This window comes from Nerophis ophidion, linkage group LG10 (genome assembly GCF_033978795.1).
Source record: "Nerophis ophidion isolate RoL-2023_Sa linkage group LG10, RoL_Noph_v1.0, whole genome shotgun sequence".
NCBI classification, from domain to species: Eukaryota; Metazoa; Chordata; class Actinopteri; order Syngnathiformes; family Syngnathidae; genus Nerophis; species Nerophis ophidion.
In genome coordinates, this window is record NC_084620.1 from 67,502,079 (window position 1) to 67,523,258 (window position 21,180).

General features: G+C 40.2%; 1 protein-coding gene across 1 annotated transcript in view; it reads right to left on the reverse strand.

The window, feature by feature from the left end:
* kdm5a (lysine demethylase 5A) overlaps positions 1 to 12,694 on the reverse strand; it is a 56,892-nt gene extending 44,198 nt beyond the window's left edge. The window contains exons 1-2 of the mRNA XM_061914506.1: positions 11,836 to 12,694; positions 6,463 to 6,540 (exon numbers count right to left, since the gene is read on the reverse strand). Coding sequence (XP_061770490.1) covers positions 6,463 to 6,540; positions 11,836 to 11,991 — 234 coding nt within the window. The 5' untranslated portion in view covers positions 11,992 to 12,694. The remainder of the gene's footprint in view (positions 1 to 6,462; positions 6,541 to 11,835) is intronic.
* Positions 12,695 to 21,180: the final 8,486 nt, after the last annotated feature.

Below are 21,180 nucleotides of genomic sequence, written 5' to 3' on the forward strand. Positions count from 1 at the left end.
GAGAACATATACTCGAATATCACGAAAGTCATTTTCTCTATCACACAGAGACAAACCCGCGATATATCGTGTATAGGGCTGCAACAACTAATCGGTTAAATCGATTACAAAAATAGTTGGCGATTAATTTAGTCATCGATTCGTTGGATCTATGCTATGCGCATGCGCTGCGGCTACGTCTCATGTGGTGGCAGTAAGCCAGCCAATGATGTGTCACGTGTAGCTCACGTGACCACGCCGTCTCCTTTGCCTGGAATCATTCGAAAAATGGCGGAGGGAAACAGTACGGATAGTTCAACGGAGAAAAATCTCGAGATTATTCCTTCAATGGAGAAAAATGTACGACCTAAGTCGTCCAAAGTGTCGGAACACTTTACTTTAAAGACTTAAAAGAAGACAGTTTCCTGCAAAATGTGCAGCATGGACCTCGCGTGGCACGTAAAGACCACATTGCTTTGGGAGCGCCAGAAGACAAAATGTGTGGGAGCCATGGATGAAGGGAAGAACTCACGGTACATAACTTTTTGAAGTCCATAGTCAGAGTATATTGATCAGTTGCATCCGTCTTTGTGTGTTTTCAATCTTTTGTTAACAAGGAGATTTTTTTATTTTTTTTAGGCAAGCGCAGCAGCAACTGTTGTGTATTAACTTTCAGAGTGTTAGGAAATTTTTGGATAGTGCGACGTCTTCATTTTATGTGTTGTTTTGAGTCAAAAGTTCAGCTTTTTTGTGAGTAATGTTAACATTATCCCTTTGTTGCAACGCAGGGCTGATAATGGCATAGCATGTGGGCGGCATAGCTCGGTTGGTAGAGTGGCCGTGCCAGCAACTTGAGGGTTGCAGGTTCGATTCCCGCTTCCGCCATCCTAGTCACTGCCGTTGTGTCCTTGGGCAAGACACTTTACCCACCTGCTCCCAGTGCCACCCACACTGGTTTAAATGTAACTTAGATATTGGGTTTCACTATGTAAAGCGCTTTGAGTCACTAGAGAAAAGCGCTATATAAATATAATTCACTTCACTAATGTGTCTCCGGCACATTTGACTCTGTTTTGCGAGAGAAAACGCACGTTTACCAATTTCGAAACAGAAACATGTCAGGTTGGTTTCATAATGGATCAATAAAGCCATATAAATCTATTTAAATTTGAGTGACGCTTTAGTACAGGGGTAGGGAACCTATGGCTCTAGAGCCAGATGTGGCTCTTTTGATGAATGCATCTGGCACTCGGATAAATCTTAGCTGACATTGCTTAACACAATAAGTAATAAATAATTCCGCTGGTAATCACGATATTAAAAATAACGTTCAAAATATAAAACATTCTCATTCATTTTAATTCCTCCATCGGTTTTCTACCGCACCTGTTCAAGAAATAATGTTATTAAAAATAATTAGAGACTTATTATACTCTCAAAATGTTGGTCTTACTTGAAAAATGCACGCATTTAGTTGTATTCAGTGTTAAAAAATATGATACGGCTCTCACGGAAATACATTTTAAAATATTTGGCTTTCATGGCTCTCTCAGCCAAAAAGGTTCCCGACCCCTGCTTTAGTATAACTAAACGTTATATTATTGGGGGTTAAATCACCATAAATGATTCCTGGGCGCGGCACCGCTGCTGCCCACTGCTCCCCTCACCTCCCAGGGGGTGATCAAGGGTGATGGGTCAAATGCAGAGAATAATTTCGCCACATCGAGTATGTGTGTGAAAATCATTGGTACTTTAACTTTTAACTTTGTTATGAAGGTGCTGGAATATTTCATACTATTATTCAGAGGTAGCCTAAAGTGAATTTTTTATTATTGACAACAGAAACGTGTATACAATATCTGATTCAGTTCTGATAAGATGAGTTACATTTCTGTTTTATTATTGGTGTATTCTGCAACTCCAATGTCCATTTATTTAGTTTAGCTGTTATTTTAATGTGGTGGCATATTTGACTTTTATGTCAGAAGTTATTAATTAGATCAACTAGGTGTGTATTAAAGGCCTACTGAAACCCACTACTACCGACCACGCAGTCTGATAGTTTATATATCAATGATGAAATATTAACATTGCAACACAAGCCAATACGGCCAGTTTAGCGGCCAGTTTAGTTTACTAAATTACAATTTTATATTTCCCACTGAGTTTCTTGTTGAAAACGTCGAGGAATGATGACGCGTATAATGACACGTACGTGTGACGTCTCGAGTTGGAGGGGACATATTAGCGCAGCACCACTTGCGGCTAAAAGTCGTCTCTTTTCATCGCGCAATTACACAGTATTTTGGACATTTGTGTTGCTGAATCTTTTGCAATTTGTTCAATTAATAATGAAGAAGTCAAAGTAGAAAGATGGAGGTGGGAAGCTTTAGTCTTTAGCCACACAAACACACGGTGTTTCCTTGTTTAAAATTCCCGGAGGTGAAGCTTTACTATGGATCAGAGCGGTCAAGCGTACATGGATCCCGACTACATGTCAACCGGCAGGTTTCTGTGAGAAAATTGTGGTAAAAAGTCGCCTCTTACCGGAGATCAGCGGAGCTTCTGTCGTGCTGCTGCATGACTAATTCCCTCAGAGACTGGCGTCAACACAACCGTGGACACACCCCTCTGACTATCAGGTACTATTTAACTCACTAAAACACTAGCAACACAATAGAACGATAAGGGATTTCCCAGAATTATCCTAGTAAATGTGTCTAAAAACATCTGAATCGCTAACAATGCAATCGCCTTTTTTTTTTTTAACTTTATTTTTTTCTAGTCCTTCGCTATCAATATCCTCAGCCACAAATCTTTCATCCTCGCTCAAATTAATGGGGAACTTGCCGTTTTCTCGGTCCGAATAGCTCTTTTTGTTGGAGGCTCCCATTATAAACAATGTGAGGAGCCCTCACACGGGTGACGTCATCGTCTGCTACTTACGGTAAAGGCAAGGCTTTTTTATTAGCGACCAAAAGTTGCGAACTTTATCATTGATGTTCTCTCCTAAATCCTTTCAGCAAAAATATGGCAATATCGCAAAATGATCAAGTATGACACACAGAATGGACCTGCTATCCCCGTTTAAATAAGAAAATCTCATTTCAGTAGGCCTTTAAGTTACATGTAAATGATCCTACTATGTACGTTCATAATATGGTTTCTCTCATTTTAGAAAGAAACAAGCCAGCATTCGCGACTTGGTACAAAGGAAGGTCTGCACACCACGGCAAGCGGCTATCCTGAATATGTTGCTAACTGACATGAGGCCACTATCAATGGTGGAGGACGAAGGTTTTAGACAAATGATTCACGTCCTCAACCCTGGTTACATTCTTCTCTCGAGGAACCATTTTACCAAACTGATGGAGAGAAAGTACGAGCAGACATTCCATGCAGTGTAGAATGACATAAAAGCCAAACAGAGCAAAACTGCTCTCACTACTGATGTGTGGACAAGTGTAGCCACGGAAGCCTACCTTGCCAATACATGCCATTACATTGGAGACGAATGGAACATGAAGACAATCTGTCTTAAGACCACGCCACTAGAGGAAAGACGTTCAGCATCCAACATTGCAGAATGGTTGGAATAGGTAATAGCCATGTTTGAAATTCCCCTAAGCAAAATTATTGCTATTGTGCATGACAATGGTGCACCTTATTAAAAAAAAACATTTTTGTAACACTTGCCTTGTTTTATTTGGCAAGTCGAAAGCACATGGTGCCAGTATGCTGTTTTTTTTTTTTTTTTTAAGTATTGGAAAGGATAGAAATGTAGTTTGTCTCTTGTATTTGATTATTAATCAATTAATCTAATTGATGATCGACAGATTAATCGAATATCAAATTGATCGTTAGTTGCAGCCCTAATCGTGTATATAAATAACTTTTCAGAGAAACTGCATTTTCCAAACTAATATAAAATATTTCCACTGCAGAGGATACTGTTTTATAAGAGTAAAAGGTGAACATTATTGTTTTACACTTGTTACACTAGATGTTTACATTGTCACTTTAAAGACCCTCAACTGTTAAGTTTTTTTTAATATATTTTATTGAAACAGTACATGTTTCTGCACAATGCTTTGCACCTAAAAATACAAATGTTTGTTGTCAATTTAGGTTTGCACGGTATACCGGTATTAGTATAGTATTGCGGTACTATACTCTGTTTGGAAAGTACCCATTGTTTTCCTTTTTTTACGGGCATGACGGAGCCTCGTCACGTTATGACATTGCTAGGTTTACGAGCAGAGGAGCATGTTCGGCAGCGCACAATCACGAAGTACTTACAAGCAGACACAGTGTGTCGACAGAAAAGGGAGAACGGAAGCATTTTGGCCTGAAAACTAACGATAAAGGTGAAGTTATAACACTGAAATGCCCTCAGGAGGAGGTGCTTTAAAACATTGCAGGCTTTGATTGATTGACTGAAACTTTTATTAGTAGATTCCACAGTACAGAGTACATATTCCGTACAATTGACCACTAAATGGTAACACCCGTATAAGTTTTTCAACTTGTTTAAGTCGGGGTCCATATTAATCAGAACATGGCTCGCTAGCAGCTAACATTCATCAGCAGTCGACAGTTTTAGCTACTTCTAAAAAACTAATCCTCGTCTCCATGGCGACAAATAAAGTAAGTTTCTTACAAGTATCATCCTTGCAGGATGAGGAACAGCTAAACATGCTTTACTACACACCTTGGGAGGATACAATACACTGCTAACAAAAGATAGTGCTCCTGAATGTAAACAAATGCCATGGGTGGATCTACACCTAACATCCACTGTAATAATACCAAGTACAATAACCTATCTAGTCGATACTACTATCGACATTTTTTTTTATCATCACAAAATCTTTTTTCCTTTTTTTAAAATTCGTAATAGGTTTATAAACTCAGGAAATACGTCCCTTGACACGAGGACTTTGAATATGACTAGCGTATGATCCTGTAACTACTTGATGTCGGATCGGTACCTACATTTGTGGTATCATCCAAAACTAATGTAAAGTATCCAAACAACAGAAGAATAAGTGATTATTAAATTTTCACAGAAGTGTAGATAGAACATGTTGAAACTGAAAATAAGCAGATATTAACAGTAAATGAACAAGAGGATTTATAATCATTTTTTACCGCTTGTCCCTGGAAAATGTTAACAAAATAAAAGAATGAGAAATGACCCAATATGATACTGCATACCTCAGCAGACAAATTAGGAGCCTTTGTGTGCTTACTTACTACAAGTTCTCTAGTATGTTCACTATTTTATTTAAGGGCAAAATTATTATTTGATTGAAATTAGAAACATTTTTTTTTTTTGTTAAAATAAAACCAATAATGCCATTTTTTATGGTCCCCTTTATTTAGAAAAGTATCAAAAAGTATCGATACCAGTACCAAAATATTGGTATCGGGGCAACCATAGTTCAATTAAAGTGTGTTCGAGAGGTTGGTGGTGGGGGGCGTGGTCGGGGGTTGGTGGGCGTGGTTAAGAGGGGAGGAGTATATTTACAGCTATCCATCCATCCATTTCTACCGCTTATTTCCTTTGGAGTCGCGGGGGGCGCTGGTGCTTATCTCAGCTACAATCGGGCGGAAGGCGGGATACACCCTGGACAAGTCGCCACCTCATCGCAGTATGAGTAGAAATCTTTATTTATCATCGCAGTATGAGTAGAAATCTTTATTTATAATTGAATCACTTGTTTATTTTTCAAAAAGTTTAAAGTTACTTTTATATCTTTTTTTCCAAATAGTTCAAGAAAGACCACTACAAATGAGCAATATTTTACACTGTTATACAATTTAATGAATCAGAAACTGATGACATAGTGCTGTATTTTACTTCATCTTTTTTTTTTCCAACAAAAAATGCTTTGCACTGATTAGGGGGTACTTGAATTAAAAACATGTTCACAGGGGGTACATCTCTGAAAAAAAGTTGAGAACCACTGCTCTAAAAGCTGTAGATGTTATTGTCACATATGCATACACAGTAGATGGCAGTATTGTCCTGTTTAAGTGTGTCACAACATTGCTGTTTACGGCAGACAAACTGCTTTACGGTAGACGAAAATATGACTGCTGTTGTTGTGTGTTGTTTCCGCGCTGGGAGGACGTTTTTAAACCTGCCTAACAATAAACCCACATGAGAAACCAAGAACTCGTCCTCGATCATTCTACAGTTATAACGTCATTGTGCAGGCACTCTGTTTATATTGTGGGAAAGCGGACATGAAAACAGGCTGTCGAACCGTCACTCAGGTCCGCATGGAGCTGGAGGGGGCGTGGCCTCCAGCTCCGCCTCAATTTCGGGGGATTTTCGGGAGAAAATTTGTCCTGGGAAGTTTTTGGGAGAGGCGCTGAATTTCGGGAGTCTACCGGAAAATCCGGGAGGGTTGGCAAGTATGAGAAAAGCGCTATATAAGTACAACCCATTTACCATTTACAAATTTTACAACTCACCTCAAGCTCATTCAATCTTTGCACTCGAGGCGTGAACCGGAAGTGACGCACGTCGCAAGTAAATGGAGGCTGCCAGTCCTGATGGAAAAGCAAAACAAAAAGGAAATTGCACATTTAAAAGGCAAATACAAAAAATACAAAATAGCTTTTACAAGATTTAAAAACATTTCAAGGATGTTTTAATGGCTTTGAAATGCGTTGTGGTCGGTAGTGGACCCACCCACTTCTCTCGCTCTTTTATTTCTGTTTTTAAAGATCCAGTTGCGTCAACAAATAAGGTTAAGAAATAACAAGAACGAATCAAAATAAAGTGCACAGTGGTTGCTTTTGGCGCACATAACAACGCCGAAATGTTCAATTGTAGTCAGAAGCGACGGTGCTACCTGAGGCCCAACGTCGAGTTTACGTAGCTAACGTAAATTAGCCCAATAGAAAAAAACGGCAATCATTGGTAATATTTTAGCATCATTTAATAAAAGTATGTAGTTAAATTGTTGAATTGATTAATTTGCCTTCTGTGACCTCAAAGTGATCATGTTTTTTTTCTTCCTAAAAACAAGCAGGCCCACATAGTAAAGTAACAAAAATAAGAGTTTGGATCATGATAACAAATGTATTCATGTGAAGTGTCACAATGTTGGGGTTTTTTACCGCTGGTGGTCTAATCTTGCAGATGCCAGTTTTTTACATAAACATTTAAAAAAAATAAAATTACATTAAAAAAATAAAGGAAATTGCACATTTCAAAGGCAAATACAAAAAAGACAAAATAGCCTTTACAAGGTTTTAAAAAAAATTCAAGGATGTTTTAGTGGCTTTGAAATGCGTTGTGGTCGATAGTGGACCCACCCACTTCTCTCGCTCTTTTATATCAGTTATTAAAGATCCAGTTGCGTCAACAAATAAGGTTAAGAAATAACAAGCACAGTGGTTGCTTTTGGCGCACATAACAACGCCGAAATGTTCGATTGTAGTCAGAAGCGACGGTGCTACCTGAGGCCCAACGTCGAGTTTACGTAGCTAACGTAAATTAGCCCAATAGAAAAAAAACGGCAATCATTGGTAATATTTTAGCATCATTTCAGAAAAGTATGTAGTTAAATTGTTGAATGAATTAATTTGCCTTCTGTGACCTCAAAGTGATGGGAAGTGATCATGTTTTTTTTCTTCCTAAAAACAAGCAGGCCCACAGAGTAAAGTAACAAAAATAAGAGTTTGGATCATGATAATGTTGTAAGCACAATACCAATGGCGCGCATTTTACAAATTTAATGTCAAATCAAATCAAATGTTTATTGGATTCATCACTATACAGTGTACATCCATGACAGAACTACTGACTAAACTACTACCAAGTGTGGATTCAGGCCAGGTGGCCTATTTCAAGTTCCAGGTAACCCTACATTATTATATTTTATAAATAGTAAACCAAGTTGTGGTAGTAGTTTAGTCAGTAGTTATGTGGTGGATGTACACTGTATAGTGATGAATCCAATAAACATTTGATTTGATTTGACATTAAATTTGCAAAATGCGCGCCATTGGTATTGTGCTTACAACAATAACAAATGTATTCATGTGAACTGTCCCAATGTTGGGGGTTTAGCTCTGGTGGTCTAATCTTGCAGATGCCAGTTTTTTAAATAAACATTTTAAAAATAAAATAAAAGGACATTACACATTTCAAAGGCAAATACAAAAAAGACAAAACATCCTTTACAAGGTTTTAAAAAAAATGTTCAAGGATGTTTTAGTGGCTTTGAAATGCGTTGTGGTCGATAGTGGACCCACCCACTTCTCTCGCTCTTTTATATCAGTTATTAAAGATCCAGTTGCGTCAACAAATAAGGTTAAGAAATAACAAGCACAGTGGTTGCTTTTGGCGCACATAACAACGCCGAAATGTTCAATTGTAGTCAGAAGCGACGGTGCTACCTGAGGCCCAACGTCGAGTTTACGTAGCTAACGTAAATTAGCCCAATAGAAAAACCCGGCAATCATTGGTAATATTTTGGCAAAATTTAATCATTTAAGAAAAGTATGTAGTTAAATTGTTGAATTAATTAATTTGCCTTCTGTGACCTCAAAGTGATGGGAAGTGATCATGTTTTTTTACTTCCTAAAAACAAGCAGGCCCACATAGTAAAGTAACAAAAATAAGAGTTTGGATCATGATAACAAATGTATTCACGCGAAGTGTCCCAATGTTGGGTTTTTTTACCTCTGGTGGTCTAATCTTGCAGATGCCAGTTTTTTACATAAACATTTTAAAAAATAATAATAAAATTAAGAAAATAAAGGAAATTGCACATTTCAAAGGCAACTACAAAAAAGATAAAACAGCCTTACAAGGTTTTAAAAAAAAATGTCAAGGATGTTTTAGTGGCTTTGAAATGCGTTGTGGTCGATAGTGGACCCACCCACTTCTCTCGCTCTTTTATTTCAGTTATTAAAGATCCAGTTGCGTCAACAAATAAGGTTAAGAAAAAACAAGCACAGTGGTTGCTTTTGGCGCACATAACAACGCCGAAATGTTCAATTGTAGTCAGAAGCGACGGTGCTACCTGAGGCCCAACGTCGAGTTTACGTAGCTAACGTAAATTAGCCCAATAGAAAAAAAACGGCAATCATTGGTAATATTTTAGCATCATTTCAGAAAAGTATGTAGTTAAATTGTTGAATGAATTAATTTGCCTTCTGTGACCTCAAAATGATGGGAAGTGATCATGTTTTTTTTTTTCTTCCTAAAAACAAGCAGGCCCACGTAGTAAAGTAACAAAAATAAAGAGTTTGGATCATGATAACAAATGTATTCATGCGAAGTGTCTCAATGTTGGGTTTTGGTTTTTTTTTACCTCTGGTGGTCTAATCTTGCAGAGGCCATTTTTTTTAAATAAACTTTTAAAAAATAATAATAATAACAATTAAAAAAATAAAGGAAATTGCACATTTCAAAGGCAAATACAAAAAAAAGACAAAATAGCCTTTATAAGGTTTTAAAAAAATGTCAAGGATGTTTTAGCGGCTTTGAAATGCGTTGTGGTCGATAGTGGACCCACCCACTTCTCTCGCTCTTTTATATCAGTTATTAAAGATCCAGTTTCGTCAACAAATAAGGTTAAGAAATAACAAGCACAGTGGTTGCTTTTGGCGCACATAACAACGCCGAAATGTTCAATTGTAGTCAGAAGCGACGGTGCTACCTGAGGCCCAACGTCGAGTTTACGTAGCTAACGTAAATCAGCCCAATAGAAAACCCCGGCAATCATTGGTAATATTTTAGCATCATTTCAGAAAAGTATGTAGTTAAATTGTTGAATGAATTAATTTGCCTTCTGTGACCTCAAAGTGATGGGAAGTGATCATGTTTTTTTTCTTCCTAAAAACAAGCAGGCCCACATAGTAAAGTAACAAAAATAAAGAGTTTGGATCATGATAACAAATGTATTCATGTGAAGTGTCCCAATGTTGGGGTTTTTTTTTACCTCTGGTGGTCTAATCTTGCAGATGCCAGTTTTTTAAATAAACATTTAAAAAAAAAAAATTAAAAATAAAAGGAAATTGCACATTTCAAAGGCAAATACAACAAAGACAAAACAGCCTTTACAAGGTTTTTAAAAAATTTCAAGGATGTTTTAGTGGCTTTGAAATGCGTTGTGGTCGATAGTGGACCCACCCACTTCTCTCGCTCTTTTATATCAGTTATTAAAGATCCAGTTGCGTCAACAAATAAGGTTAAGACATAACAAGCACAGTGGTTGCTTTTGGCGCACATAACAACGCCGAAATGTTCGATTGACGGTGCTACCTGAGGCCCAACGTCGAGTTTACGTAGCTAACGTAAATTAGCCCAATAGAAAACCCCGGCAATCATTGGTAATATTTTAGCATCATTTAATAAAAGTATGTCGTTAAATTGTTGAATTAATTAATTTGCCTTCTGTGACCTCAAAGTGATGGGAAGTGATCATGTTTTTTTTCTTCCTAAAAACAAGCAGGTCCACATAGTAAAGTAACAAAAATAAAGAGTTTGGATAATGATAACAAATGTATTCATGCAAAGTGTCCCAATGTTGGGTTGGGTTTTTTTTTACCTCTGGTGGTCTAATGTGGCAGATGCCAGTTTTTTACATAAACATTTTAAAAAATAATAATAAAATTTAAAAAATAAAGGAAATTGCACATTTCAAAGGCAAATACAAAAAAGACAAATAGGCCTTTACAAGGTTTTAAAAAATTTCAAGGATGTTTTAGTGGCTTTGAAATGCGTTGTGGTCGATAGTGGACCCACCCACTTCTCTCGCTCTTTGGTCCACTTCTCTCGCTCTTTTATATCAGTTATTAAAGATCCAGTTGCGTCAACAAATAAGGTTAAGAAATAACAAGCACAGTGGTTGCTTTTGGCGCACATAACAACGCCGAAATGTTCAATTGTAGTCAGAAGCGACGGTGCTACCTGAGGCCCAACGTCGAGTTTACGTAGCTAACGTAAATTAGCCCAATAGAAAAAAAACGGCAATCATTGGTAATATTTTAGCATCATTTCAGAAAAGTATGTAGTTAAATTGATGAATGAATTAATGTGCCTTCTGTGACCTCAAAGTGATGGGAAGTGATCATGTTTTTTTTCTTCCTAAAAACAAGCAGGCCCACATAGTAAAGTAACAAAAATAAAGAGTTTGGATAATGATAACAAATGTATTCATGCAAAGTGTCCTAATGTTGTTGTTTTTTTACCTCTGGTGGTCTAATCTTGCAGATGCCAGTTTTTTTACATACATTTTTTTAAAAATAATAATAAAATTAAAAAAATAAAGGAAATTGCACATTTCAAAGGCAAGTACAACAAAGACAAAACAGCAATTACAAGCTTTTAAAAAAAATGTCAAGGATGTTTTAGTGGCTTTGAAATGCGTTGTGGTCGATAGTGGACCCACCCACTTCTCTCGCTCTTTTATATCAGTTATTAAAGATCCAGTTGCGTCAACAAATAAGGTTAAGAAATAACAAGCACAGTGGTTGCTTTTGGCGCACATAACAACGCCGAAATGTTCGATTGTAGTCAGAAGCGACGGTGCTACCTGAGGCCCAACGTCGAGTTTACGTAGCTAACGTAAATTAGCCCAATAGAAAAAAAAACGCCAATCATTGGTAATATTTTAGCATCATTTCAGAAAAGTATGTAGTTAAATTGTTGAATGAATTAATTTGCCTTCTGTGACCTCAAAATGATGGGAAGTGATCATGTTTTTTTTTCTTCCTAAAAACAAGCAGGCCCACATAGTAAAGTAACAAAAATAAAGAGTTTGGATCATGATAAGAAATGTATTCATGCGAAGTGTCACAATGTTGGGTTTTTTGTTTTGTTTTTACCTCTGGTGGTCTAATCTTGCAGATCCCAGTTTTCTCCGCGATGGGTCGGATCTTGTTGATGAATCCAAGGGGGTCCGAGAAATCCTCCCAACTTGGCTCAAAAACCGGACATTCTGGAGGAGGCACAAACTCGCCAGCGGCAGACATGTTGATCATATATAATAAGTGGGATGTTATAGGTCGCCGGCTTGCATGTTTATAAGCTTGAATGTTTCTGGCGGTGTGGAACTTCCTCCATGTCTGCTATCACCTTCCTCGCTGCCCAAACTACGTCAATGACGTGAGGATGGTGCTAAAGACAATGGTGGATTTAACGTTGCTCCGGCGTGGATTTGAGGCTCCGTGTCGCCTCTCCTACTCGGCACTCAGGCCAGGGTCAATACAAATCGCCATTACGTCTTCTTTCTAGTGGATTCTTAACACTGTGGCTTTTTATTGTCGACATTAACACGCACAAGCCAGGTTAGCCAGACGGCGGCTAGGCTAATTTATCTCTTAATGGCGTTGCGCTTTCCCGCCGAGTTACTCACACCGAGCAAGAAGATGTTAACGCAAGGCGACGTTTTTCGATAAAATCCGCCATTCTGCGTCCCAAGAAGTAATGTCTTTGCCCGTCATCGCCATTCATCGCCGCGTCAGGTGGGAGGGGAGAACTAGCTGGGGGCTACTTAGCCGCAGCTCGTTGCGCAGCTAACATTCTTCATTGACATTAACATTCTTCATCATACGGCGATTGGTTTATGTGTTCTTTACGTGAGTGAAATGTAAAACTCGAACTGTGTATTTTTCCTGGACTCGCGTTTTAATGTTGTAATGATTCTTTGTAGCTGTTGTTGGCTAGCTGTTGTTTACTTTTAGCCGGCGCGCTGCATAGCGACACTTAGCGGCGTGGAGTTGCATGGTGAGCTTGTAACCTAAAACAGTGGTCCCCAACCACCGGGCCGCGGATTGGTACCGGGCCGCAAAATAATTTTTAATTATTATTATTTTTTTTTTATTATTATTAAATCAACATGAAAAACAAGATACACTTACAACCCAAAAACCTCCCTTACCCCCCCCCCCCCACCCCCCCGGGCCGCGGGACAAATTATTTTTTTATTTCTATTAAATCAACATAAAAAACAATATACACTTACAATTAGTGCACCAACCCCAAAAACTCCCTTTTTCATGAAAAAGAAGAAAAAAAAGGACCCCCCCCCCGGGCCGCGGGACAAATTATTAAGCATTGACCGGTCCGCGGATACAAAAAGGTTGGGGACCACTGATATAGAGCACTGGTCCCCAACTACCGGGCCATGGCCCGATAGGTACCAGACCGTGGCCCGATTGGTACTGGGCCGCAGAAGAATTTTTTGTTATTATTATTATCACGGTGGGAGAGGGGTTAGTGCGTCTGCCTCACAATACGAAGTTCCTGCAGTCCTGGGTTCAAATCCAGGCTCGGGATCTTTCTGTGTGGAGTTTGCATGTTCTCCCCGTGACTGCGTGGGTTCCCTCCGGGTACTCCGGCTTCCTCCCACTTCCAAAGACATGCACCTGGGGATAGGTTGATTGGCAACACTAAATGGTCCCTAGTGTGTGAATGTTGTCTGTCTATCTGTGTTGGCCCTGCGATGAGGTGGCGACTTGTCCAGGGTGTACCTCGCCTTCCGCCCGATTGTAGCTGAGATAGGCGCCAGCGCCCCCCGCGACCCCGAAAGGGAATAAGCGGTAGAAAATGGATGGATGGATGGATTATTATCAATAATAATTAACCGGCGTAGCTCGGTTGGTAGAGTGGCCGTGCCACCACCTTGAGGGTGGCAGGTTTGATTCCCGCTTCCGCCATCCTAGTCACTGCCGTTGTGTCTCTGGGCAAGACACTTTACCCACCTGCTCCCAGTGCCACCCACACTGCTTTAAATGTAACTTAGATATTGGGTTTCACTATGTAAAGCGCTTTGAGTCACTAGAGAAAAGCGCTATATAAATATAATTCACTTCACATTATTATTATTTTTACTTTTTTATTAAATCAACATAAAAAACACAAGATACACTTACAATTAGTGCACCAACCCAAAAACCTCCCTTTTTCATGACAAACCCCCTTTTTGTAGCCTGCAGCTACAAAAAGGTTGGGGACCACTGACCCAAAACATATAGAGCAGTGATCCCCAACTACCGGGCCGCAGAAGAATTTTTAATTATTATCATTGGGGTGAGTTTTCCTTGCCCTTATGTGGATTCTACCGAGGATGTCGTTGTGCTTTGTGCAGCCCTTTGAGACACTGGTGATTTAGGGCTATATAAATAAACATTGATTGATTGATTATTTTATTTATTTATTTATGTTTTAATTAAATCAACATAAAAAACACAAGATACACTTACAATTAGTGCACCAACCCCAAAAACCTCCCTTTTTCATGACAACCCCCCCCCCCCCCCTCCCCCCTCGGGGCCGCGGCACAAATTATCAAGTGTTGACCGGCCTGCAGCTACAAAAAGGTTGGGGACCACTGACCTAAAACATTTAGAGCACTGGTGCACAACTACCGGGCCGTGGCCCGATTGGTACTGGGCCGCAGAATAATTTTTAATTATTATTATTTTTAATAATACTTAACCGGCATAGCTCGGTTGGTAGAGCGGCCGTGCCAGCAACTTGAGGGTTGCAGGTTCGATTCCCGCTTCCGCCATCCTAGTCACTGCTGTAGTGTCCTTGGGCAAGACACTTTACCCACCTGCTCCCAGTGCCACCCACACTGGTTTAAATGTAACTTAGATATTGGGTGTCACTATGTAAAGCGCTTTGAGTCACTAGAGAAAAGCGCTATATAAATATACTTCACTTCACATTATTATTATTATTTATTTATTTTTATTTTTTTTATTAAATCAACATAAAAAACACAAGATACACTTACAATTAGTGCACCAACCCAAAAACCTCCCTTTTTCATTACAAACCCCCCCACCCCCCGTCGGGCTGCGGGACAAATTATCAAGCATTGACTGGCCTGCAACTACAAAAAGGTTGGGTACTACTGACCTAAAACATATAGAGCAGTGGTCCCCAACTACCGTGCCGTGGCCCAATTGGTACCGGGCCGCAGAAGAATTTTTTATTATTATTATTATTTTTATTTTATTTTTATTTTTTTTATTAAATCAACATAAAAAACACAAGATACACTAACAATTAGTACAATATAATGAATCAGAAACTGATGAACATAGTGCTGTATTTTATTCCTTTATCTCTTTTTTTCAACCAAAAATGCTTTGCTCTGATTAGGGGGTATTTGTATTAAAAAAAAATTCACGGGGGGTACATCACTGAAAAAAGGTTGAGAACCAACCCATCCATCCATTTTCTACTGCTTATTCCCTTTGGGGTGGCGGGGGCACTGGTGCCTATCTCAGCTACAATCGGTCGGAAGGCGGGGTTCACCCTGGACAAGTCGCCACCTCATCGCAGGGCCAACACAGATAGACAGACAACATTCACACTCACATTCACACACTAGGGCCAATTTAGTGTTGCCAATCAACCTATCCCCAGTTGCATGTCTTTGGAAGTGGGAGGAAGCCGGAGTACCCGGAGGGAACACACGCATTCACGGGGAGAACATGCAAACTCCACACAGAAAGATCCTCAGCCTGGAATTGAACCCAGGGCTGCAGGACCTTCGTATTGTGAGGCAGACGCACTAACCCCTCTTTCATTAACTGTGTTACAAAAAAAGATCATAAAGAACTAGAAGAGGCAATTCCTGAAGGGATTGCCTGTGAATGCTCCAATGCTGAAGTTGAAGTGAAATGCTGACAGAATGTAGTATGAAAGTAAGAATAGTTTGAATGTTGGAATTTGATTGATTGATTGATTGAAACTTGTATTAGTAGATTGCACAGTTCAGTACATATTCCGTACAATTGACCACTAAATGGTAACACCCCAATAAGTTTATCAACTTGTTTAAGTCGGGGTCCACGTTAATCAATTTGTGGTACAAATATATACTATCAACATAATACAGTCATCACACAATAGTTTGAAAAGGTTGAAAAATGTGGGAATTGTGCAATTTGGAAACATGTCCCATTCATTTAAATGGGAATGTCCTAATCTAAAATACTGTAATTTGTGTTAAAAAAGGGGCAGATAAATATAAGAATATAATTCTTCCATCTGCTCCTTTCTGATCATGGAAATGTATAAGAAAGAAAAAAAAAAAATGACAGTGTCAATGGTACGTGGCTTGTAAATATGCATTTTCATGAAAGGAATCAAAATAAATGATGATGATGATGAATGGGAACGTCCTGGAAAGGGGCGGCGTGGCGCAGTGGTAGAGTGGCCGTGTGTAATCCGAGGGTCCCTGGTTCAATACCCACCTAGTACCAACCGCGTCACGTCCGTTGTGTCCTGAGCAAGACACTTCACCCTTGCTCCTGATGGGTGCTGGTTGGCGCCTTGCATGGCAGCTCCCTCCATCAGTGTGTGAATGTGTGTGTGAATGGGTAAATGTGGAAGTAGTGTCAAAGCGCTTTGAGTACCTTGAAGGTAGAAAAGCGCTATACAAGTACAACCCATTTATCATTTATTTAATTGTGGGAATTTGGGGAAATGTGGGATTCTTTGAAAAGGATTAGGAGTAAAATGAGCTGAATTGAATGGTGTTCAAATTTTTTCAATCGGGCGAGAAATGTTGAAGTAATAAATAGGCAATTTCGTGAAAATCGGAAATTTTTTTAATCATGGAAAAAGGGTTCCTCCCGGATGGCAGAGCTTCTCACCCTATCTCTAAGGGAGAGCCCCGCCACACGGCGGAGGAAACTCATTTGGGCCGCTTGTACCCGTGATCTTATCCTTTCGGTCATGACCCAAAGCTCATGACCATAGGTGAGGATGGGAACGTAGATCGACCGGTAAATTGAGAGCTTTGCCTTCCGGCTCAGCTCCTTCTTCACCACAACGGATCGGTACAACGTCCGCATTACTGAAGACGCCGCACCGATCCGCCTGTCGATCTCACGATCCACTCTTCCCCCACTCGTGAACAAGACTCCTAGGTACTTGAACTCCTCCACTTGGGGCAGGGTCTCCTCCCCAACCCGGAGATGGCACTCCACCCTTTTCCGGGCGAGAACCATGGACTCGGACTTGGAGGTGCTGATTCTCATTCCGGTCGCTTCACACTCGGCTGCGAACCGATCCAGTGAGAGCTGAAGATCCCGGTCAGATGAAGCCATCAGGACCACATCATCTGCAAAAAGCAGAGACCTAATCCCGTGGTCACCAAACCGGATCCCCTCAACGCCTTGACTGCGCCTACAAATTCTGTCCATAAAAGTTATGAACAGAATCGGTGACAAAGGACAGCCTAGGCGGAGTCCAACCCTCACTGGAAACGTGTCCGAGGTGGTTCGGGCATCTGGTCAGGATGCCACCCGAACGCCTCCCTAGGGAGGTGTTTAGGGCACGTCCAGCTGGTAGGAGGCCACGGGGAAGACCCAGGACACGTTGGGAAGACTATGTCTCCCGGCTGGCCTGGGAACGCCTCGGGATCCCCCGGGAAGAGCTAGACGAAGTGGCTGGAGATAGGGAAGTCTGGGCTTCCCTGCTTAGGCTGCTGCCCCCGCGACCCGACCTCGGATAAGCGGAAGATGATGGATGGATGGATGGAAAAAGGGTAGTTTGAATTTCCAGAATGGTGGAATGGGTTGAAGAATGTGGGAATTGTGGAAGTTTCAAAAATGGCCAATTATTTTGAATGGGGAAAATGCCTAAAAAAAAAAAGGAATTATGGGAAATTCGGGATTTTTTTTTAGAATTGTTGAAGTAATGATAATAATCATAGATTAGATATTATATAGCGCTTTTCTATTATTAGATACACAAAGCGCTCACAGAAAAGTGAGAACCCATCATTCATTCACACTTAGTGGTGGTAATCCACATTTGTAACCACAGCTGCCCTGGGGTAGACTGACAGAAGCGAGGCTGCCAGTTTGCGCCTACGGCCCCTCCGACCATCACCTTCATTCATCATTCATTCACCAGTGTGAGCAGCACCGGGGGAAAGGGTGAAGTGTCCTGCCCAAGGACACAACGGCAGCGATTTGGATGTCAGGAGGCGGAGAGTGAACCTGCAACCCTCAGGTTTCTGGCATGCCACCCCTGGGGGCGGTATAGCTCGGTTGGTAGAGTGGCCGTGCCAGCAACTTGAGGGTTGCAGGTCCGATTCCCGCTTCCGCCATCCTAGTCACTGCCATTGTGTCCTTGGGCAAGACACTTTACCCACCTGCTCCCAGTGCCACCCACACTGGTTTGAATGTAATTTAGATATTGGGTTTCACTATGTAAAGCGCTTTGAGTCACTAGAGAAAAGCGCTATATAAATATAATTCACTTCACTAAGTAGATCACACAATTCCTGGAAAGGCTGAATATTTTGAAGTTGGAACGGTTTGAATCACATAAAAAATGTTAGAATTGTGGAACTTTGAAGAATGTCCTTTTGATTTCAATGGGAATTTCAGAAAAAATTGGGAATTTCAGGAAAAGCGGAATTTTTTTGGAAAATGCTAAAAAACATGAATGTTCTGAATGAGTTGAAAAGCTTGGAGTTTTAATGTTTCAAATCTGTAGAGAAATGTTAAATTAGTAACATGTTGAATTGAGAAGTTCTGGAATTTTAGGAAAACCGGGAATGTTACCAGTTCATAAAACAACTTTGTTTTTTTGTCCTGATTAAGAGGGACGTTTTGACGGTGGAACGGTTGAAATGCATTGAAAAATGTGGAAGGAGTAGTCGCCGGAAAAAAGGGTGGAAATAGGGCTTCGGAAAAGCAGGAATTCTGGAAAATCCTGGATTTTTTTTTAACTTGGAAAAGGGGAAGTTTGAATTTCCAGAAAGGTGGAATATGTTGAAGGTGGATCTGGAAATTTTTTGGAATTTGTCAAGGGAAATCCCACGATTCGCGAAAAGGCTGAACAGTTTGAAGCTGGAACGGTTTGAAGGAAAGGTTGAGTGCGACAAAATCTGGAGGTGAAGAATAATAATAAGTTTAAATAGATTAATTTTGGTGTAAAAAAACGTGTGAATGCTTAGGAGCATTCACACAATAATACACAATGTTAGATATAGAGAACACACAAACCACATTTGTATTGATTCCAAAATATTGAAATTTAATGACTTGGCGCATTTGCAAACAGCTAAAATTATGTACAAAGCAAACTATAACCTGCTACCCAAACATGTACAAAAATTCTTCACAACAAAAGTGAAATACAATCTTAGAGAACATTGTAATTTAAAACGTGTATGCATGTAGCCCTGTGATGAGGTGGCGACTTGTCCAGGGTGTACCCCGCCATCCACCCGATTGTAGCCGGGATTGGAACCAGCGACCCCAAAGGGAATAAGCGGTAGAAAATGGATGGATGAATGGATGGATGCATGTACAAGACTTAAAACCTTTAGTATATCAGTAAGTGGAATTAAATTCAAACTAAGCAAAGAAGTCAAATATACTAATATAATCCCGTCAATACTTGGACTATGAGGTGGTTGCTTTCCCGAGATGCAAGTGAACTTGGACCGGAGATGGCATGAAGGTAAAGACATCTTTTCATTTTGACACTATAAAAAACTATAAAAAAGGCAAACAAAAGGCGCGCACAATGGCGGTACAAAAACTTGGCTATGAAAAACAAAAACTTGCACTAAGGCAAAACAATGGGCATAAACTAAAATTTGCACAATGGCAGAACTATGAATAACAACACTCACTGTGACCGAAACATGGGGCATGGATCATTGGCATGGGCAGCAAGGTGCGTAGCAGGTGATGGAGGGTGATAGACCGTGATGTTACCAGGATGAACAACAGAAACAGACAGGCTTAAATAATACTGTGGTGATTAGTGCAAACAGGTGTGAGACATGAGGACAGGGGCGTGACATGAGGACAAGGTGAAAACTAATGAGTTGCCATGGTAACAAAACAAACCAGGAAGTGCAAAACAGGAACTGATTGTCCAAAAAACAAAACCGAACATGACCAAAACACAACATGATCCTATGGACGTGACAGATCCAGTTGAAGAAACGGTTTCCAACTCAAAGTGTTTGCTAAGTACAAGGAATAAGAATCCTAATAAACGTCTTGAACCTCATTGAAAATGGGATAATGTTATTCATCCTACAATCAATCAATCAATCAATGTTTATTTATATAGCCCTAAATCACAAATGTCTCCAAGGACTGTACAAACCACTACGACTACGACATCCTCGGAAGAACCCACATCAGGGCAAGGAAAACTCACACCCAGTGGGCACGGAGAACTCACACCCAGTGGGACGCCAGTGACAATGATGACTATGAGAACCTTGGAGAGGACCTCATATGTGGGAAAGTATGCCAATGATCACCTCAAAGATGCACAAAGTGATTAGGAGAAGGTTCTATGGTCAGACGAGACCAAAATTGAACTATTTGGCCTAAACTCTACACGTCGTGTGTGGAGAAAGAAAAATGCTGCCTATGACCCAAAGAACAATGTGCCCAGCATCAAGCATGGAGGTGGAAGCATTATGTTTTGGGGGGGGTTCTCTGCCAAGGGCACATGGCTACTACACCGCATCAGTGGGAAGATGGATGGCGCCATGTACCGTGCAGTCTTGAGGGACAACCTCCTCCCCTCTGCCAGGAAGCTGAAAATGGGCCGTGGTTGGGTCTTCCAACATGACAACCATCCAAAGCATACAGCAAAGGCAACAAAGGAGTGGCTCAAGAAGAACCATATTGAGGTCGTGGAGTGGCCCAGCCAGTCTCCGGACCTCAATCCTATTGAAAATCTATGGAGGGAGCTGAAGGTCCGAGTTGCCAAGCGACAGCCCACCAACCTGAATGATCTCAAGAGGATCTGCAAAGAAGAGTGGGCCAAAATTCCCCCTGATATGTGTGCTAACCTTGTGGTTAACTACCACAAACGTCTGACCGCTGTGCTTGCAAACAAAGGCTTTGCCACCAAGTATTAACTGCTTTTGTCTAGAGGGATCAAATACTTATTTCCCTCAATGAAATACAAATGAATTAAAATATATTCTTGAAAGTTATTTTCTGGATTTTCGTTTTGATATTCTGTCTCTCTATGTTAGAATACATCTACCATTAAAAGTATAGAATGATCATGTCTTTATTAGTGGGCAAACCAACAAAATCAGCAAGGGATCAAATACTTTTTACTCTCACGGTATCTATCTATAAAAATATATATATAGATATATATACAGTATATATATATATATATATATATATATATATATATATATATATATA